Genomic DNA, 23973 nt, shown 5'->3' on the forward strand with positions numbered 1-23973 from the left:
TCGGACGGACATGCGTAAGATTCAACGATACGTTTTGTCTGACAATGCCAGTTGCGCTAAACCGTCGCTCAACGACGGACGTGCTCAATTCTTTTTTTCATCTCTCATCAATGTAATGATAATTAAAATCATCGCATGTCCTCGTACCAAAACAATCTAAATACCCGGCACAGTTCTCGTAATTTAACTTTACGCGCATGCCTCTTATCAGCCAATTTTCAAATCTGTTGAAATCTCTATCTTACGCACACAATTAATGAAAAGAACTAAAATCTCGTCTAGAACGAGGCTCGGTGTTCAATAATAAGAAAAACTACGGTTAATTATTATTTTTTTTAATATTTTACTTATAATTTAAAGTCCCTGATACATTTAAAGAGAATAGTTGTGATAAAGCAAAGAAATGAGAATCTTATTGGTCGAGAAAGACGTAGCACATTTGGATAAACTATAATAAAGTATCATTTTTAAGTTAATTTTTGTAGTTTTCGCAAAAATGATTTGATTGTTGTGTTTAAATAGAACAAAAAGCGAACGAAAGAAGGTATTGTTTTTGTCAGTTCGAAGAAAAAAAATTATTATAGACAAGAGTAATTTATGTATGTTTACTCAAATGATTATGAAATTTTTATGCTGTCCAATATTTGTTTACTGGAAATAACTTTTGTTTAAAATGTGCTGATATCGCAACTAGTTTATTAATAATCAGTTTATTTTGACGATAATTCCACACACACAAGTGTTATATTTCGGCAAGAAAATTACAATCTATAGGACTTTCAACTTTACAAATGATTAAAACGTGAGTCTTTGTTTTCTATAACATATTTTTTCTAATTGTTTCTCTTGATTGCAATGGTCATTAATTATTATCAAAAAGGATGTTCTATTATCATTGAAAATGATAACAGCGCTTGGCCAGAAGCTTCATAAATCATTATTGTCATACGTAATATTTATTATTTTTTTAACACTGAGAACATTAGTCAAATTAAAAATGCACTTGAAGACCGTTTGTCAAAGTTTTCATTGTAAAACAAACATGTTTGTCAGATAAATTTATTGTTTATAACGATTTAAGGAAAGTATTTGTGTTACTTCTATTATTATTGGCAGTCAAGGTTTAAGAATGAATCTTATCAGTAAACTCGATTCTGACAGAAATTGTTGATTTACAGATGAAAGATTAATTGGTTTACACATAGTGTTATTTCTACGTATCTGCGTTATTTCTATGGAATAGGATGTATCTACTGATCAATATTATCTATTTCAATGTAAATTTCTGTTTGATATTGTGCTGGTATTACTGATCTGTCTGACTTTATAACATTGTATCCCCTTAAAATGTCAGAGCTTTGTAAAAATGAGCATCTAATATTGCTTGTTACATTAACAACCTGTTGCTTTACTTGCACACTATTCGTTCAGCTTATTTAAATATAAAATATAAATAATCCATAATGGATATTTTATAACAAGAATAAACATCAAAGCTTTGTGATTTACTCGCACATTTCATAAGACATTTATTTATAAATTTAATTAACATTGTTTCAATGTAAAAATCCCTGAAAATACTGAGAATGATTACCTAATAAAATATTCAACATAAAGGAATTAAATTATTTTATGCACAAACTATTGTAATAAAAGTAAAGTGGAAAAGTATAACAAGAAGGCTATACAATTGAGAACCATTTACTAGGAATAAAAATGTTAAATATTTATAAATAGGGAAATTAATAACTGAAAATATAAATCCCTAATTTTCAGACATTATCGAAAGGCTTTTATGGAGAGAAAGTTAAATTCAAGGAGGATTTATAATAATGGTATCAGTGACCAGCAACGCTTTCGCACAAATTTACGTTAGTGATTGAAAGCAGAAATATCTTCTGCACAGATCGACGTAATAATCAAATTGCATTCCTTCACATATTTTGCTGCTCCAACGATAAAACTTTTTAATAATATCAGACTAAACTTTCACTCATCGATCATACTTTATTGCCAATATGAAAAATGTTATCATTAGCAGCTTCACATAAATTTATTGGATAAAACGTTTAGTCGTTAAAACTATAAATGTCGAAGTTATTTGATCCACTAAAATCACTGTAGATTATAATTTAAACATCGTAACGTTACACAATTCTATTATGATAATAATAATTACACTAATGAAATGAACAGCCAGCATCTAAAGGATAATAGTTCAATGTTCAGACATATCATATATATAAAATGTTATATTATTATTCGGTCGGTTCGTCTTAATTTAAAAACAATCTGTATTTTATAATTAGAGGTGGAGATGCTTTAAAAAGAATCAGGATTCAAACAAGATTAAACAACAACTATATATACATTTTTTCCCCCTCCTTTTTAAATAGCTGCAGCAAGAGTGCCCTGAAGCTTAGTGCAGTTTCCCAAGCAAATAGCGATATTGGCCTAACAAAGTTTCCGAAAGTCGTGGCATATAACTGAATTGACTCTTCGCATCCGGAAAATTCACGGTGTTCATCACGAACGGTAAACACGCCTGGATCGAGCGTTAACACGCGTTGTGGCAAAATTCTAATTCTCTGAAATGCATGGCTGCAAATGCAATTTGCAAAAGGAAAGATACCAGCGAAATTCACCGCAGTCATGCAAGCTCCATCAATTTCCCGACTCAAATACGAATGGCAAATAGACAAATCCAGCTAAACAAACTAGTACGAGACTCGCCTAGGATCTTCGGAGATAATTCCTTATATTTTAAACAGTATTCCTCTTATATTATAGCAGGCATTGCAACCAACAAGTGTGAGGCGAGAAAAAGTACCTAACCCCGTGTCTCGATCCTACAATATTATGCCCCCTTTAAAGAGCATTTAATTTCTTCATAAATCAATAGCCTCAAGCTATTATTTTTAGTGCGTAGATGATTGTCGACTTTCAAATGGAGCCCTCAGCGTCTCTTCTGTCTCTATTTCAATTATAATGGACCCTATATATATATATATATATATATATATATATATATATATATAGTATTTCTCCGCCTTTACTAGTCACAAATTTATTTTGTATCCTCTGAAATTATAATTTAATTATCTCACATTTTTATTTAAGCAAGAAATTTTCATCTACTACGTATTTTTATATGTAATATACCTATTGATCGAAACTGAATATATTTCTAAAAATTAATCTTTTACACTCCTTGTCTATATATGGATTCATATCTTTAATAATCTTCCAAAAATGTAATTTTATCATCGAGGGAAATTTTGACTTTTTTATACGAGTAGAGACGTGCTTGGAAAATAAAAATAATAATTTTGATTTGGTTAAACATAATTCCGAGTTTCAACAAAACTTGAAGAACATTTTTTGCTCCGGTGGTTTAGCCGTGCGATAAAAGTTCATGGCATGGATTCTAATTTCATCAGTGAGCGTTAATTACCATCGATTTGTCGCGGGACAATTTAGCGAGTGCATAATGAAAGTGGGTGGGGTCTGATAAGATTGAAATAAGTGAATGAAAAAATTGCATTAGACCTCGACCTTTTAATGGGTATTATGTGAAAAATTGTGTAATCTGGTAACAGATGGATAAATGAAGCTTCTATCAAGATTTCTACTTCCATTTAGGAATGAGCAAAAATTACTTTTCTTCAATTATGCACGTGTGAGGATGCCTTTTTATTACATTGAATCTAGATAAATTACTATACATCAAGATCCATTCAAAGATGCTGAGATTTACATCAAATACTAAATAATAGATTTTAAGGCGAACTTAACAAATTTCGACGTGAAAATAACGATTAATTTTTCGCTGAGAGACTTTTCACGAATCCATCTCACGCGTGCATCGTGACGAGAAAAGGTCTGACTAAACTGTCGAAAATACTGTTAAATTATTCGAACCTCGAGAAAACTTTGTGACCTTGATCATAAATAATTCATGAGATAACGAATCGTTCTGCAGTGCTTTAAATTTTTTATAAGAATTCGTTCAAAATATTTTCTTTCGCCTTGTATTAAAAAAAGAAACGTAAATAATTTAATAAAAATTTATTGCGCACAGCTGAGCTAATAAATGGCTTAACTTTATGTAATTAATCGTATTACTGTTTAATTAAACACTTATATACAGGAATAATGTTGTGTGATAAATATTAAATTATTAATAATGACCTGTTTTTAATAAAATATTCATAAACTTTATATAATTTCTATCTTTATAGGGGAAGAATTTTTTACGACAATATTGACGTTTCAGGTTTTCATTGATAAAAATTCCGAGTCACACACATACGAACGCGCACACTGCAGCACGATAAATTCTCTTCGAGCAAAAAATTACAGTGAAGTGTTGCAAGATTAAAAATAAATAACAAAGTGCTTATATTAATCCAAGATTATAGGAGGGGATTAAGGTCAGGATCTGTTTCAGTTAATACTTAAGGTAAATGAGACATAAAGCGTATTTGAGAAGAGCTTACGCCTTTGTTGAGTGTAAATGCCGAATTAATTAAGAGACGACGTGACAAAGTAAGGCAATTAGCAGTGACCGATGATGTAACATCAAGGACATTTTAAGGCCCATCCTTGCCCGAGGCTTACAATAATACCCCTTGCTCCTTAAACGAAAAAAATTATATCATGAAATCATAAACCAAAAAATGTTAAGCCAAAAAGCTTTTTGAAATCACATGCAGTCATCAGGTATAACTACATGATCTAGCACATTCTTATTTCTTTTTTTCCAAGTTTCTATTTGATAGCCTATTTCGCATTGAATATTTTTGTTCACAAATGTTTACAAAACAGCTTTATCACTTTGTCGTTAACTGATTTAGAAATTATATCGTAAAGTTCAAAGCACTGAACTTTAACATTTCTGGAAAAAGCTAAAAAGAAGTTCATTTTAAACTATAATTATACATAATTTGAAAGATCTGACGTAAGTATTTTAGTTATAAAAATCTTGCTAATCGAATGAACAGCTGATGTACTATTCTTATCTTTTAATACTCATCTTTACACACAATAATTCCCCTCTGTCCTCTTTCTTTATAAATAGTAGACTTCTTGTAATCATCCTAGTTAAGAATATTAAGTTAATTAAATTAAATGTGAAAAGTGTTTCTTTTATCATTTAATATTTCAAGACGCCATTATTATAGAATTAACATAAAGATATAAACTAAACATTACTTGCCACAAGAGTTTCGATTGTGTTTAGAAAAAAGAGGATATATAAATATATTTGCTAAAGTGGTACTAATTGACAATGAATAAAAATGTCTGTCCAAAGTGTCTGTGACAAGCATTCTTCTCGAAGAAGACAAGTTGGTTCCTTTTGATTTCGATTGAGTATAGTCGCATGCTAATGAAACATTTTATAAGAGCTAAACTCTTTTATTGTCAAATCACGAGTAATTCCCTATCCAATAATTATTACGTCCCCTCCAGAAAATTGATGAAAATATCGCACCTAGTCATAAATCAACTTCCAATTAACTATAACTTAAAGCTTGCAGCAAATCCTAAAAATACTTACACGATTGAATTTTATTAAATTTTGTAAAATAATATCAGTCTGTTTTTATAATCAGTAAAAATAACCGTGAAATATGTTTATGATAACGATTATGTATGATATGGTGTGCATAATTATATTATTATAATTATGCTTTTTCCACTGCAGCTTGATTAAGAACTATTATTAAATGGAAAGAATTTGCGTACTATACAGCAATGTCCATGCAATTTGCTAAAGTAATCAGCATTTTATGATAGAATATTATCAGTCGGTCACTTTGAGGTCTTTATTGTGGAATATTTGTTTTCTTCGTCTAATGAAACGCGCTTTTACAATGGCCTTAGTTAATGGGAACATCTGTTTAACTTTTTGCCGGTTGATCATATTATTTTATTCCTCCATAAACGGCACGTGCTGCTCCCAGGATGGCTACCATAAGACTAGTTCTTCTCCTTCGTGCTTTGGCTGAGATCCTCCTCAGGGGCATATTACAAAGTCTGGGAAGTTAGCCTCCCTAGCTTTTATTATTCGAGGCTCTAACCGCATTGTACCAATCAACAAATAAAATTACTCAAATCCACTTCAACTATTTTAAAACGTCATTATACGTATATCCTAAAATAAACTTCGATGATAAAAACACACACATTCAGAGAAGCAAAAGTTAAACAGATTACTCCTAATGTGTGTGTGTGATGCTTTCTTATTCTTAAATATATTGTATTCTTATAGTAATTGTATTATAAGATACAAAAAAATGCACCCTGTTACAGTGAAAACTAAGGAAAAATAAAAATTATATAAGTAGAACAATATATTAATTTATAAAATGAATTTTAAGTATTATTTGTTTAGTTTTTTCACTGGTACAATGTTTTACAAATCTATTTAGTAGAGAAACTAATAATTCTAACTTCACAGATATCATATTACGACTTAGGAACTTGTAAAAAGAATCTCAACTTTACGAAAAGAAATCTTTTTAACCTCACGAGAAAATTAAAATCATCTCTTCTCGTGTGATTTATCTCCCTTTAATTTAACCCAATCAACAAGGTGTAACATTTTAAAAAAGATTCACCATGTGAAAAATTGAGGGAAAATGGTGAAATGTCAATATACATAAGCTCAACTTTATTAAACATTTTCATATATACATATACTATATATTTGAACGATGATCAAAGGAAAAATTGACATTTGGAATATTGAATAACATTTGAGGTGCTATAGAGAGGAGAGGAAAGGAGTTAAATGGGGATTCATTTAGCTGCGAGTGTAACAGTTTTATGGTGAAACAAAGGTAGATATCGTTATTGACGTAGTTTGAGGAGGATAAGGTGGGAAGAAAATCGCGTGCATATAAGTAGTTTATCCGTGTTTGCGCTTTATCTTGAAAGCCATTCGAAGCGGAGCTTTCTATTTTCGTAAACACGCTTGTCCAACCCTGTCTTGTCCCTCGCCTCGGCTTGAAACTGCCGTAATTTACTACTTAAGTAGTGTGGTGGTTCTCTCGTGGCTCGAAGAAACGGAGACAATACAAACTTAATAAGCTCTAATTGATCGAAAAGCTTTGAAAGAAACTTATTTCTCATCATCGCACTATCACCGCGTACCATTCTCACTAAATAAAACACCATACTATTAATATAATTCAGAGGTTATGCATCCCAACGTGCTAATACGTTAAATATTAACATTTTACAATATTGAGAAATACTGATACCGAAGCTTCAACGTTAAAAATACGACTTCTTTAACACGTTGTAATAATTTTAACTAGAAAATTATGAATTCCTAAAAATCATTAGCTGCCGTATTGCTAATTTTCCAGAATATTTATCTACGTATAGTCTTTCAATTGAATTTTCTGACAAATGATGATGCATAATCTTATTTGTATATCTATAGGTGTATAATCTTAATCGACTCTGGCCATTTGTGTGCTTGATTCATACATCAATCATTCGAATTAATCAGTTTTCGAAAAAGTATACGACTACGCACTAACAGTATTATCACTTTATTAATTAACCCACTTAATGAAGAAATCTTTCCACGAATATCGCAAGGATAAACTGTTTTACTGTACAGCTAATTCGTGGTAATAAAATCGCTCATTTCGTGTTCGTGCAAGTGGTAAGAGTCAATATTTACAATGGCAGATGTGAAACCATACAAATCCATGATCATTTCGCTCGTGGTTTACACACCCTGTTGACACACTCCTAGCAAATACAACAATGAAAAAAAAACCTTTGAATTACACTCAACGCTTAGAAAATTTAATGAGAATGTTTCTCATGCGAATTTCAATTGTGATTTCGCAAAAAATGTGTGCCAAACTTGTAACTGCAGTTTTTACCGAATTCCGGTCTGATATAAGATCATTCTCTAAATTGTCTATTAATGATATACAGAAATAATAGATTTGGTATTTAATTAACTTGCAAAGTTCCTTCGTCAGATTAGTAATTAAGTTGGAAATTTGACGAGTATATAATTAGTAGCTGGAGGGTTAGTTTGAGGTAAGAAGAGTAAAGTAGGAGTGAAGACTGTTGCAGTGAGCAGGAATAAATTATTGTTTGTACTGCGAATGATTAATTAGGTTTAGGAGTAGATGTGCATCGTCTGTTAATTAACAGCTTGTCTAGCGGCGCGCGGCGCCTAGCAGCGTCGAGACGCCCTGCTAACAGACGCCACGTCCGATATATCTGAAATTAATGCCGAGTCTCCAGTTACGTGTAATCATCAGAAAAAGTCTTCGTCCGATTTTAACACGTCTTCTCGTGTGAACCGGAAACGCCCTAACGTCCTGACAAACGCTTCACTTTTCACCAACACCTATTAAGTCATCTCAACGACTTCTATAACTTCGTCAATTATTACCAACTTTCCTCAATGCGTCTTAACTTGCTCCTCCTCGTCCTATAATTTCTTATCGTACTTCTACCCTCCACGTTTAATCCTAATTTCCATACCATCAGACGTAACGTTTAATTATTCCAAATTCAGCGATGCGTCAGTGCAATAAATTCTTTGATACTTTGTACAAATAATTTTTTTTCGATTTTTTTTTATTTATACAAATTGAAATTTCATTTCAGTTATTTATAAATTTTGTTATTTGCTAATTAATGGCAGTTACATATCAAGCTTTCTGTGTCCAAAATGCAGATTTATTATAGATGTATGCTATTTGCCTTCGTGATACATGAAATTTCCAAGTAATGCTTTATTGAATAGTTGCCATGTCTATGCATAATTATTTGACTATGCTCCTAAACATTCCAGTTTGCTTTATCAATATAGATACTGCCGCGAGACCAATCTTCACCCCTGACGTACTTGATTGGAATGTTTGGGAAATATCAGAATAATATTAATCTTGCATACGATGCTTCCTAATAAGGAGTAAAGCTTCGAGCTAAGGAAGCACAAATTAGATTTATATACCCGGTGCTCTGTTAAATTGTGCCAATTAATCTACGTCATCAGATTATTCAACTATTGATCGAGTTGTCTATATAAATCATTAAAATATTTTTATGCGCAACATTTGTCTGACGCTTTGAAAACAATAAACGCGTTGATCCATATTTCGGTGTATCGGAAGATTTATAGAAGGGCGTACGTGCAAAAATGTTCAAAAATTCATACTTTTCTTTTGAAATAAAATAAATAAGTTGAGATAAAAGTGTTATAGTTGGCAAGTAAATTTCTTATGTACAATTCTCCACGTATGCAGTGGAAAACTAAAATAAATTTCAAATAAGTTTCCGATGGCCCGATGGGTTTACAGTGTAAGCTTTCAAGGTCGAAAGACACGATAGCTTTTATTGTTTCCAGTCGGTATTTACGAGGAAGCTTAAGGAGATCATAACAGAGGTAAACCGGGCCAATTTCTGTTGCCTTATCGCTAACAGCTTCCGCGTGTATACACCAACAGCCCCAGGCTCTTGTTCTATCTATACGGCGAAGAAAGCATGCATTCCTGCGTTCCTAATATACTTAATAAGTAATACGATATTTATGAAAATAAACTCTAAAATCGACTGCTAAACAAACTTAAAAATATTCATTGCTCCAATTAATTATCGCTACGAAAAGTATAGTTTTAATAACGTTTTAAATATTAAACAGAAATTTTTTGATAGTTTAAATCTACTATTAATAAATTTCTTTCTGTTAAAATCCAGATGGAACGATTGTTATCGAATCCGTATGATATGAAATGTGAGTGTAGTAAAATAATAATAAAGAAAATACGGGGTGAATTTGAGTTATGGATGGTAATTTAGTGGAGTTGATAGGGGCATGAGTAAGATGTGACGAGATAAAAAACATTTTACGCGTTGCTGGGCACCGGAAAGCCACATAAATGTGTGCGGGGATAGTAAAGCCTGATAGATTTAGGTGCAATCTCGAGTTTCGATCGGCGGTGTTGTAGAGTGACGGCGAGGGTTTTGTTAAGTGAGAGGAGGACCTTTCTAGAAATAGGGGCTTTGAATCAAGCAGCAGTGAGATATTTCGCTGTATTTGTCGGATTTGCCAAGCAAGAATGGATTTTCCGAAGCCGGTGGCCCGCACTTGTGGGTTTTCACCGCACGATACAAGTCAAAATAGGTCAGCCGATAGACACGAGCGGTGACCATTGTCCCCCACCAACCGACCAACGAGCAGTGACCATTGCACTGCTTCCACTTCGCCTCCCTTAGGCACCTTTATCCCTAACGCTCGCATCTACCGGAAATCCCGAAACAATTGAACTTTGCCACGCAGCCTCTACCTCTCCTACAACTACATCCTGTGTACTGTATTCCATCGTTTCACCATGCACCCATCATACTTAAGCCCAACGCCAATTTAAATGCGACAACCCTTTTCTTTAATTTCAAACTTCCCTTCGACACAATTCGTCATCTTCGTCTCCGCACATTTACTCTTACCTTCTATTTCTTTAATAAAATAAAATAAAATCTTGATACTAAAATCCAATGATTTTTCTTTACCCCTCAAACTTTATCGCATTTAGAGTCTATCGAGTAGAAGTCATTCAAGGAAACCTAATTAGTTTAATAGGTTAGAGACTGCGATTATGCTCGACGATTGTTCTCTATCGTCACGAATTTCTTCAGGAATGAAAAAGATTTGTCGGCAAAGTGGATGGTGGCCGACGAGGAATGCAATAAGCACGGAATAATTTTATGATGATACTGAGGGAATTTCCGGTCACGCTCGTTCGCTCAACGACGCGACTTTCGAACTCGCTTCTCGAACGAGGATGGGATTTATTTATGCTGCTCTGCAAAATGCAGAAAAATAGATTGTCCCTGCTAGGTGATTCAGTGCAAATCGATGAAAATTTTACATTGTTCTATTTGATTTTTCCTCACCTCTTGTCAAAATCAACACTCATTTCTGCATATTGGGTTTAAAAGAATATTGATATGATGTATATCAAAAATATAATGAAATTGTAATCTATGCAATTTGGATAACGTTCTAAATATATTTTAATAAAGGGAAAATAATGAGTACCAGTAAAAGCGATGGCCTTATGTCAATATATCTGAACAGAATTTTTACTGTAATTCAGTTTAAAGCGCGTTATTTTATCTTAATAACTATAAAAAATATACATTTTTCACCTAATATTTTTTTGAACCTGAATAAAAAGGAATTTCAAAAACATTAAATTGAAGAAAACTGATATCTCTTACAAATATCAAAATAAGTATCTATATTTTTACGTGTCCTAGCTAGCTTTGGGTCAAACTTGAGTAACCCTGTATAAGCTGGTGATAATTATACCGCTAAATTCACCGGTATCCAAATATTCGAATCTTCAAGCTGAAACATTTTTCAATGTGTTTAAAGGTAAATAAAAGATGATGTAGTAAAAATCTCGAAAAATTACTGCAATTTTATTAACATAAATGTATATTGCTCGAATATAAAATTATAAAAAATCGGCGATATTTCTTGATTGTATAATAAAAATATGGCTCATCGTTGAAAGGTTATCCATGATCCATTATTCGATCTTTATGAATCTTAAAAGCATGTAGATAGGTATTCTCTTAAACGTTCTTTTTTTTACAACAGGAGAAATCTTCAGCTTGACGGACGTATTAAGGGACAATGATATTTCAATATTACGTAGACTGGTATTATTCATCTGTGACAAGCATTACAATTATTTTTTTTTTAATAAGAATGCCATATAAATAATTGACAAAATTCCTAAGTAAAAATAATTATTAATACTAAAGTTAACAAACGTAATTTATAACGCAGAGTCTTAGGCTCTCTATTTAATTGTTTGCACTTACTGTTGACCTTGGCTCATCACCGCAAATTACGCAGATCAAAAACTGACCAGACTAATTGAACGATTAAGTTCCCGACACTTATTTTCAGAGATCGCTATGGATTCTTCAACTTTCCTTTCAAACTTATTATCCCCTTATTCTTATCAAGTTGATAATTTTTCGCTTTAATTGCGATTGTCTGTTTGTACGACTCGATTGCTAAAATGCCTCGCTTTATTATCAAATAAAATGATAGACGAGTTGACCAAGGAAGCTCGTTAAAATTGCATTAGATCCTTGCAAATTGATAGATCCCTTAAGCCACTTATTTCAATTTTCAATCAAGTAAAACATTATTTATCACAACAGGTGTGAAACATAAATTATTTTTTAATTAATTTATATGAAAATATTATACTAAGAAAATGACCAAGGTTTCTTTAGAAAAATAAATTATCTAGGAAAAAGGAAATGAGTGTAGATGGAAGATGATACTCTTAGGAATTATGAAAATGACTAATTTGTGCGATGAAGCATTTGTTTCATACTACGAAAATATCCTATTACTGATCGATCGCCACTAGAATGATTAAACTGAACGAGTAATGAGAGGAAGGTGATGATGGAGGCCAAGAAATAAGAAGGCGTAGTTTTTTCGTTTTTTCAATATTCGGATAATCAATTGATAAGCATGGGTGTGCCGATCGTCAATAATAATTACTTATATAACACTATGTATGTTCGAATTTCTCAACTACTTTACACAATTATATGTCCAATTTTTCAAGCAACTAAAAATTAGAGATGTGATTAATAGTTTAATCATATATTATTCTAAAAAAATCAATGAGTAAAGTAGGCAATAAATTGCCTATTTTATTTAAATTACATTATTATTAGAAGGTATTATTAAATTAAGAAGTGATTTTTCTGTTGTTTCAATTCATTGCCAAAATGTCTAAGCTGCTTCTTCCATCTAAACAAAGTAATACTCAACTTGATCTCACCTCTTGCACTACTTAAAGCGCTTAAAGTGTGGATAGCAACTGAATGGGAAACATCTGTAGAGCTTTAACGCTTTTTGCGAGGGAATTCCTTCGAAGATCACCACAAATATTTTACGCTTCATTATTCAAGCTCTTGTAATAACAATAATAACATAATTATTTAACGTCCTTCTATTAAATAGTTGTCTTTTTTTGTTTCAGATTCTAAACTGATTTTAATGGAAGCACAAAAGTTTTCTTAGAAATCAAGAAAAATGAACTCAAACGTAAGTGAAACAACTTTGTGTTTTTTAATGCTCTTCTGGTTGATTTAGCAAAAAAAATTATGTAAAGTAGGGAAGAGCGAAGAGTAGGATGCGCGCGCGCGAATAGTGAACTCGCTATATGTACATATTAAAGTAATATCTGTATTGTATAGTTTTATCGACGTATATTAGCTTTGCATGATCACACATGTTAGGTTTGCCAAAAGTTAACGCTGCCTTTAGAGAACAATTTAGATCTTTGGTGGTACATAGTATAGATATATGGGGTTTGAGATACTTGCGAATGGCCAACTAGATAACTGTACATTCATACCAGTATAAAAAACGGCTTTCTATTAAAACTACGTAATTATAAAACGAGCTTTTTTATCAATCTTATTATATCGATACACATAATTAAGTCACTAGATAAGATACACAATAAATTGATGGATATAGGCTTTTGGTACTACCAGAGCTCTTAATCATCTCTTAAAATGATAGAAATCTTATAGTATACCCTTTTCGTTAACATTTGTCTCTACTATTACGAGATCAATTAATTTAAAATAAAAAAAATTATACCAAAATATATTATGGTCTTCTATCATTATAGTCCAAACAATGACGAGCTAATATTTGGTCTGTAATCAAGTGAAACAAACTGGTGAAAAAGTGATGCTATTTTTAAGCACAAACTCCACAACTTTAGCAATGTATTATTTATAATTATTTATCTTACTATATAAATACTGTATCTAATGATATACTGCAATATATTTAAGTGAATTGAAAAATAGATAAACTATTAGTAAAAAAATTAATGGCTCATAACTGCTTATTTGTAGATTTTCGTACTTTTTCATTATAATGCGGAGCGTGAAACAGTTTACGACCGCTTGTAAACTAGGTTTATCTTGAACGAGCTCTTGAGAAAATTGCAGTGTTCGATTTATTAGCGAAACGCCAATTTTTTTCAAATTTAAAGTTTGTTTTTCTGATTAAGTGTTACTGTTATCATCGATAAATCTAGCTGTCATTATATACTAAAATATATTAAATATATGTATATTACTCAGTTACTATATTCAAGATTTTTTTAAGTTAAGAAAATTCAGATTTCTTTATTACAATATAACGCCTCACTAAAAACAAGCTTCGACCAGTTTTCGCATTTGTCCGGGCATGTTCTCTCCCCTCCCGGATATCCCTCCGCCATCTTTATTTCTATCTTTCGAATCCGCCGTTGCGACGGTTTTTCGAATTCTATTCCCGCGAGTGAAAGTGGCCGGAATTCGCATTTTTATCGCGCGGGCCTGCATTTTCACCACTTTTCATCAATAATTTCGTCGAAATTCGCACTTTTTCCAATTAATAATCAAAAACTCTCGTAAAATACGATATAATACCGAAGTGAAGTGACAAGTGCTATTAAAATCGTTTATTTCTGTCAAAATTTGTTATAATAGTGAAGTGCAGTGTGTGCGGTAAAGTTGAAAAGCGTTTTTCTGTAAAAATTCAATATGATATATATTGTTCCGTCTTCGGATTTGTGCCAGCAGGGGTTCTCCCATTCCGATATCCCTCCGTCATCTTGTTTTTTTCTCGAACCAATTGTTGCGACGTTTTTTTTTTTTTTTCAAATTTTATACCCGCGATCGAAAGTGTGACTCCAAATTTCATTTTTATCGCGCGGGTGTGCAATTTCATCAATACTCTGCAATAATTTCACCGCAATTCGCATTTTTCTTCATCGGTAATTCAAAAATCTCTTAAAATATCTTAATAAAAATTTATTACTTTTTTAACTTTTATATATCTACATATAAAAGGGCAAACTGTTTCAAAGAGTTGCAATCTCGGATGAAACGATTTAAAGCCAAATCAATATTTTTTCTGAAACAAACTCAAGTCTGAATTGATCCGTGCTTTTGTTGATGAAAATTTGAAATGAGAAAATTTATGGAAAATTTATATAGGTGAAAAGGAGCTTTCATGTTTAGTGAAAGGAAGGATGGGGCGGATTTAAGTTTGTGTAATTAAAAATTTAGATGCATGTATTTGATGGAAACTTTTGAATGTTTAGTACAAATAATGTTTAAAATATTATCTTTCAAATTATAAAAGTTTAAACGTATTCAGAAATTTATTTCTATGAGACAAAAATGTTAATAATAACGTGAGACATCAGCCAAGTTCTTAGTAGTATGAAATAAGCATTACGCTAAATAACTCTTTGCATTTTATGATCCTATAGTAGAGAGCATACACCATACCAGACCAACGAGCTCGAAAATTTGTACGCTTTCTTAATAGTTAATAAGTAGAAGAAAGAAAAAATTTTATTATTGAAAAATTATGAAAGTTGTTATGGAAAGTTGTATTTGTAAAAATTTAATTTTGTCTCAATAGGTTCTTTTTTGATAAAATTATTATAAACTTTTAATTGTGTTATGTATTTAATCTAAATTAAAGTTTTAATCTGATAAGTATTAGTTCATCTAATATATTTCTGATAATAAAAGTAGCTTATATAACAAGCTTTTTTTGCAATTGAAATACAAATAGTACTAGTACAGTTAATATGTTTGTTTACAGCGAATAGTCGGTGTGACAAGTAACTGTAAAAAGACAAAATTGACGTTATGCTTGTAATTAATTAATCAAGAACACATGCTCGAGACTTGTATTTAAATTTAATGAAAGCCAAGAGGAAAAATTTTAATGTGTATTTTAAAAGGAAATGGAATGAAAGTCTAAAGAAGCTCTAAACCCCTCCAAATCCCCATCGTTATTTATGTGAGAATATGACAAAGGACTGGATAACATAAAAGTAGAGATATTCATACCTCAAAGAGGTACTGAAGAAACATTCCTTGTGCATGTGCACTCTACACTACAAAAAAAAATACTTATATATACGAGCAGCTTTATAATATGCTTAAACATCCAGGAAAAATTCACTCGTTTGCAAAAGATCCTGCGATCGAAAAAATTCTATTGCAAAATGAAATATAGAAATTTCACAAACCCGTTGAAAACTTGAGAATAACTCACACACTAAGTATATTCATGGATTCTAGACAAATCATACGTAAAATGTATAGTGAACTGAGTGAATGTTTACTTCTTTAATGAGTCAATCTTTTATTTAAAGTTAAATAAATTAAATAATTTTTCACTAAAAATACTACTGTAAATAAAAAGGGTCTCGAAAGTTTTAGATTCAATAGAAAATTTACAAATATTTTGAAGTTTGTATAACAGTTTCAAAAAATAAAAAATTGCCTTCTCCGCTGCCAGTGATTTAGCATGGAATAGTCCCCCTCCATATATATATTATACATAAATTTGTAATCTCGTCAAGCATATATATTTACATTAAAGATATTGCTTACCAAACATCTTAAATCTATCATAATTTTAATGATAAAAATTTATACAAGAAAAACTTCGTATCACAACAAACATAACCCCTCTCTCGATTGAATAAATGCTAATGAGAAGTCAGCTATTCGCCTTGGCTCTGCTAGAAAACTGTGCTTTTATCAAGATGTTTTTTTTTTTCATTTGAACTGAACTAATTAAACCGTATCTACCGGGTGTCACTAATTGTATTAAAGATCTTTTATCTCGCACGATCAATCTTCGTAAAATTAATTAGTATTCCTATAATAAAGAATAGACTTATCCCAAGGCCTTCTTATTAATGAAAAAATATTGGCAGCTCAATGAAATGGACTTTTTTCCAATTAACAATGCATAGTTAATCCAATTGTCGAAGAAGCATGAATATCAAAGACTAAACAGTTGTATTTTTGTTGAACTTTAGGATGATTCCGAGTTTATCAATCCAAGTATCCAGGGAAAGATGCGAGAAATGGAGGCAACCCGTTGTCAAAATGCCTCAGTACTTGTTTCAGGTAAATAATTATGCAAATTGTTTAATTGTAATGGATAAAATACTGGAAGTTTACATACTTATGAATTTCGAGTAATTATATAAGAAAAATCAATGATAATTTTGTATTTATTATACGGTAAGAGGTGAGTGGTTTCTTTATTGTAATAGTTAAATAAAAAATCTACAATGCTGCAGTCGAAGCGAAATGTCGAGAATGCTTACGAGGAATCACTCAATATTTACCCTACGTGTCCTAGTAAACCCCTCGATTTCGTCAAATATTAAAACGATCCCGGAAATTTTCATTAGAATATTGAAGTTTTGTTCACATTTCAGTGCCAAACTCATCCCCAACCCATCTCCAATTTCAACAAGTACAGAAGTACAAAAAGTAGTACCACATAGAAAAAAATCTTTTTACAATCAGTGAAAAAGTACAGTGCAACGTAGAAAATTAAAAAAAACATTGAGAAGAGGTCTTTTCATTTCGTTTATCGCTCAGCAATAATAAACATATTATTTTCAGATTTCAATTTTTTATTAACAATAAAAAACTTTCGTTACAATCTCATTAATAAAGGAAAACTATATAAGATTATAAAAATGGTTTAAGCGAATAACGTAAATTAAATTAGATTATTGAGAAGGACGGAGCATTTTGAAAGATTTTTATACAAAGCACTGGATCGTTTTTGTATTAAATTGTGGTGCGTATTGCGAACACGATTCATTCGATTTTATTACGTCAAAATATACTCTGATCCGTATTTAATTTTTTTACATTTTTATATAAGCTTCGTTCATATTCATTTAATAACTAAATACTATAGAAACTTCCTAACTAAAATCCTTGCCATTTGAAATTTAAAAATAATTCTCGTTAAAAGAAATATATATATATATATATAAAGCAAAGCAATATATTATTTTGTAAAACGGTTCATCGCAGGTCAAGCGAGAAAAGAATAATTTTCGTATTCTTCAATCTCTCTTGTTTGGTAAAGCAATTGTTGTACCATAGGCCCCAGATGAAATCATTGAAATGTATATGTGGAGCGCATCTACATTTTTTCAAGTTAAATTAAAAAGGGCATTCAGATGCTTATCAGACCCTTCCTCTCTTTTCACAATATTTTTTCTCTTCAAATCTTGATAGTAGAAGTTCACAGCTTTTCAAACTTTATGAGACTGAAAGAAAACACTACGTCATGCTGAAACGTTGAGAAAAGCCTTGAAATATTGCTAGCTTTGGATGGCATACTTTTCGTAAGTGGATAAAAAGCCTAGACATCTCATGAATGTATTTTTCATGTACTGCAAGGTAAATTTTAGGATAAAAAAGTAAGAGGACTTTCATTCGGAGAAAGTTTAATTTGCTACTGTGCGATTAACAATAATAATATTCAATAGAGACATGAATGTTAAGTAAATTATATTATATTATTTGTTGTGTTAGGTTTATAGAAGTCATTCAATAATTACACAATTATATTACCAATCGATTCCAAGGTCGTTTACCAAATTTTTTAACAAATCCAAAAGAATATTTGAGTCAAATAAAAAAAATAGTAATATTTTAGTAGAATGCCAAAAGTCCTGCAGGAAATTCTACAAATGCTGAAGGTTAAATCGTTCGTACTCTGAGTACATAACAACTAAAAATCTTCCATTCTCTCTTATCGCACCGTATAGCTTCGATCTTTCTTAAGAAAAACCAAACGATTGAAACTTTCGATTTTTCTAAAAAAATAGCTTTAAAAGGGATGCAATTTTTAACGTGTTAGAGGCAAACAGTTCGAAGTGCTCCATGCATTATATATTATCGCTACATTTACTTCAGAGTGGCAATAAATAAGAATTTTTCATGCACTTTGAAAAAATTCACCACATATTTTCTATAAATTTTAGTTTTTGTATAACTGGACAAACACACATTGATTGAAAGCCGTTTCTATATAGGGTGGTGTCCTGAAACCTGGGATGAAATTATGTGCTGGCCATCAACGGAAGCAAATCAAACAGCTGTTCTACCTTGTCCTTACTACATCGCCGGCTTCGATTTATTAGTAAGTCATTAAAAAGCAATAATTAATTCATTGGACAATTCGATGGACAATTTTCAGGCTAATGCAACGAAACAATGCATGGCAAATGGTGAATGGTACTGGAGCTCAGCAACAAACAGTAGCTGGTCCAATTACACCCAATGTTACAGAACACAATTAGTCACCGTCTTAATGGACGTACCCGATATGCACGTAGAATACACCGTTACGTTGAAGGTAAGTAAATACTGTAATAATTACTTGAAAATATACAGGATCTAGCGATTATCTACCCAATGCTAGTATATATATTAGAGTTTTTACTATCGAGTTTCCTCTTGCTTGTATCGATGATATTCACAGAAAATTGCCTATTAATTAATCATTTTCTAGAGTAATTGTAAGTTAAATCGAATTCCATCGTGTGAAATTATACCAATTATGGCTCTCGTCATGGATGGTGTTTTTCATAATGATTTTGAACGTGATAATAAAAAAAACTTTCTTCTTTCAAGAATAAATAAAAATTCTGATATTCTACACTTTGCAACACTTTTAGTTTGAAAGTGAAGAATCAAGTTTTGAAGAAAGATAGAGAAATAGATTCGCCTCCTGTTTATTAAATACAATTTTCCAACTCCTAGTAATATTTTTCAACTCCCACCGTGATCTTTCTTCCAGCATCAAGCTGACTCGAGTTTAGATATATTTTTACAGAATACTCGACACGTACTACTTTATTACATCTTCTAGTTTCAAGTTAGATCTGTTTTGCTCAATTCTCTCGTCAAACCCCATGAAATGGATTGTCATGCTTCTCTTGCAAATTCTAGAAATACGTTCCAATTGTAAAAATCATATCCAAGCTTGGTTACGCGATGTCCTTGTTGACCTTGATTGTCGCGTTCACCATTCTAGCAGTAATCAAGTAAGAAAAAAGCATATATATAAATATATATATATATATATGTTATATATATATACATTATATTTATATGTTATATATATCGCACATATGTGAATTATGAATATATTGGAATTATGGGTGCAGGAAATTGAGGTGTCCCCGGAACACGCTGCACATGCATTTGTTCGTTTCTTTCATGATGCGAGCTTTCATGGCCTTGCTGAAGGACATTCTCTTCGTATTCGGGATCGGATTGTCCTCGGAAATAGTGATCAAAGATGGCGAGAGCTATTGGCTGAGGGACACAGCGGAGAACAGCTGGCATTGCAAAATGTTTACCAGCTTCTGGCAATACTCTCTTCTTGCCAACTATTCTTGGATCTTCATGGAGGGACTTTATTTGCACAATTTGGTCATGTACGCCCTCTTCACCGATGTCAGTACACGTATCTGCAAATATGTCATCCTTGGATGGGGTAACGCCATTCTTTTTTATTATCCACGACAATATTCTAAAAACTCATGGCTTTGCATTATCGATTCGAATAAAAAATCTTGGCTCTCGTCTTGTTCAATAACGTCTGGCTACATGGTACACGCCATATTCGCCTTACAGGTGCACCTGCGTTGTTCATTCTACCTTGGGTCATAGCGAGGATTAGTTTGGAAGACACGTACTGTTGGACAACAAATTTGAACCCTTTCTTATTCCTACTGATACGGATACCAACAGTAACGTCCATCGTGGTAAGTATACCGCGTCTTGTTTCAATTCACCCTATAGGGTGCACACCTTAATTCTCCCCAGATCGTGGAAGTAAAAATCTTTTTTTTTTCAGTAGATATATATATATTGTAAAAGGCATCGCAATTATTTTGCAAACGATTAATATTTTTTATAGAGTAAACTGAGATAAATTAATTTTTACGTCCATGATATGGTGAATATACACCCTGTACACATGGAAAAATTCTTCAGACAATTATAAGTCAGAATTCGTTTCTTTCATTATACGCAAGATCAACTTTTTCCTCTTCCTGAACATTGTGAGAATTCTGTTAGTCAAACTAAGGTCGTCCGTTTCCGAGGAAACGCAATGGTACAAGTAAGTTTTTATCCTATTTATTCAATATCTCGTGTTAACTCGCCATTACGAAACAGCCTTGGAGCAACTTTCTGAAAATTGGCAAACTTTTAGTCAAATGATTTATTAATCCTCTCGTTCGAATATTTTGATCGTTGCATGCTTTATCAAAGTCTTCATATTCTGGTCGAAAATTATTCAAGACGAAACGAACCGGATGCCATTAAATTGTAAATTCTACATAAAAGGGTTGCGCCTCGAGCAAAATCTGGATTGAAATCCAACTGGATAGAATATGCGGTCCGTTCGAAATAAGTAAAACAAATTTCATTTACTGTTGATATTCCCTTCATCGGGCATGAAATCGCTCGTTAGAATATCACATGTATGTTATTGCTCCAGGAAGAAGGATGAAATAAAAATTACATTATAGAAAATGGGCACGAAGCACTTTAGTTCTGGTTCCACTGTTCGGGGTTCATTATGCAATTTTCCTGGGAATGACGTACAGTATTGGAATAAACGAGACGGTGGAGATCCTGTGGCTATTTTGCGATCAGACCTTCGCCTCTTTTCAGGTAAACAAAAATATTGGAACATATTGAAGGAAAAATATTTTGAGAGCGTTTTTTCATATATTCATACATACGTACGTGTATAGGGCTGTGTTGTGGCGATTCTGTATTGTTTTACAAATGCTGAGGTAAGGTCGGAGCTCAAGCAATGTTGGAGGAGCCGGAAGTGCCTGCGTTTTAGAGGTAAACGGAAACCAAGGCCGACTCAACACTTGAGCAGCAACTGCACTTGCAAAGAAGACCACGAGCGATCGAAATTAGCTAGGTGTTGGGAGAAGTGTTGGCCCTGCTTTTCCCACGATCGAGACACCCATCGTTCTACAGACTCGACGGCGAGTATACAAGGTGTCCCTTTAATCTTACAAACTGCGTCGTCAAGCTGGTGACCGGTTTTAGTGCTTTGACAGGTTCCACCAAAGCTTGTCACGTTCCTTTCAATACAAAATGTTTTTCCTCCTGATCCTGTTCCACCTAAACTCAGTTTTTTTTATCTCACCTATGCTACGCTCATTAGTTTTGCTTTCCGTATCCCTCCTAATATCCGCAACGAACGCATAGGTCGTTTTTGTCCACAGCATTTCGATCATGTTGTTTTCAGATATATGTTATTGATAATTAAATTAACAATGACGGAATAAATCTTCGAATATTATAATAATTTAAATAGCTAATTACGATATTGAGAAAGTCCTATAAATATTTTTTAGATTTTTTTGTATGTACAGTCTTATATCATTTAAAATTATATTGATGCAAACGGATCCATGTGTCTAGTTAGAAAAGGTGCCGTGAAAGAGTGTTCGGTTTGAGGGTTTATACGTAAAATTATTTTTTCTTTTTTTTTTTTATTCGACTTTATTGCTATACAGCTAATTTATCTTATTTAGTATAAGCATAAGAAGTACGAAGAATTTTGGAGCAAGACTGAATAAATAAATTTTTATATGAAAACGCGTGTGTTAATGATGATAGCGATTTATTAATTTATTCAGTTTTATTGAAAAAAGACTTATAATAATGTATATACATAATGTATATTTGCAAATTATTCCATACGAGTTAAAATTTATTCGGTCTTATTCCAAAGCTCCCTATATTGAAGCTTGCAAGGAATTTTAATACGTATAGTATATATTAGTAGATGAAAATTTATTGTTGTAACAGTTTGACGATTTCAGGGGCATCCTTGAATTGTTTTTTCTCTGCCTATTTTGTTCGAGTAGCTTTATTTTTCCTAAAGATTCTTAAATTGCATCTCACTGATCCTCATGGTGCACTCTTCAGATACCGGAACACGAGGATGTAGTTTAGCAAGTAGCAGAGGATACCTGGAGATTGCTGGTACAACTACTAATGGAAGCCAAAGCTTAACCAATAGGCTTACTAATAGTAACTCTCACCTCAGTAATAAATATATTGATCAGTCTTTGCTTTCCCTCTACTCAAATGTAAGTTCAATACTTACCTCTTTTGATCAAACCATTTGCATTTTTATCAATCTAACATCCTATAATTATTCTATCTTATTTCACTTTTCACTTTTTTTTATATATATAAAATGCAGTTATTTCAACCAACAATAAAATTTTACTTGAATAATAATATATATTTAATCTAGGGATCAGAGACTTTCGCGGGTGTAACGATTCGTGATCGTCACCGATGGAGCGACTCCGAATACTGTCATCTTGCCTATGAACTCGAAAATTTCCATTCTAACGAGAATCAATAATAGACAGCGGTTTCTCGTATTTATATTTTCGTCGTTACTTTATAAATACCTTTCTTCCGAAAATCATACGTTTTCAAAGTATGAAATGATATAGAAATTATTTGAATATATATTATTGAAATTATACAGTAACAAATTATTTATTTTTAAATAATAGACACGCGCACTTAACCCAAACGAACATCTCCATCTGTACAATTGTTAAAATAAAAAATAATTTTATTGTATACATAGAAGTTACTATGTAAAAGACATATATTTAAAATTAACGTGTGAGACGTTTTTTAACTAATGGCGATCAAGAATTTAAAACTGTATTTGATCATATATTTTTATCCTTTTATATTAAAGAAGTACTTGAAATTAATCTGCAATTAAACCTGATCAAAAACTATACAAATAAAATGGTCGCATTTTTTTATATAATACTTTTAAACAATAGACTTAATATTTTTATAAAGTAACATTATTTGAGATTCAATGTGAAACCCCATACCAAAAGCACTATTTCCATTTTAATTTATTTTGTGTAATCAATAGGTGACATTATACAGCCTCATGCCAAGCAGTTACATGATGGATTATCCATAAATCAAATAAATATTTTTGTACCTTCA

At 31.9% G+C, this 23973-nt stretch overlaps 1 protein-coding gene across 1 annotated transcript; it reads left to right on the plus strand.

Annotated features, from left to right (window-relative positions):
* Positions 1 to 23916, plus strand: LOC136784230 (vasoactive intestinal polypeptide receptor 2-like). Its single transcript, XM_066744780.1, has 13 exons — positions 1 to 802; positions 13065 to 13129; positions 16941 to 17031; positions 18972 to 19078; positions 19136 to 19294; positions 19891 to 19985; positions 20109 to 20440; positions 20581 to 20711; positions 20985 to 21070; positions 21483 to 21627; positions 21711 to 21969; positions 22909 to 23072; positions 23243 to 23916. Exons 2-13 carry the CDS (start codon positions 13118 to 13120, stop codon positions 23354 to 23356), a joined length of 1695 nt encoding a protein of 564 aa, XP_066600877.1. The 5' UTR covers positions 1 to 802; positions 13065 to 13117; the 3' UTR covers positions 23357 to 23916.
* Positions 23917 to 23973: the final 57 nt, after the last annotated feature.

This window comes from Prorops nasuta, unplaced genomic scaffold, assembly GCF_024137725.1.
Source record: "Prorops nasuta isolate Cenicafe-Biocafe unplaced genomic scaffold, Cenicafe_Pnas_1.2 PNAS00050, whole genome shotgun sequence".
Taxonomy (NCBI): Eukaryota; Metazoa; Arthropoda; class Insecta; order Hymenoptera; family Bethylidae; genus Prorops; species Prorops nasuta.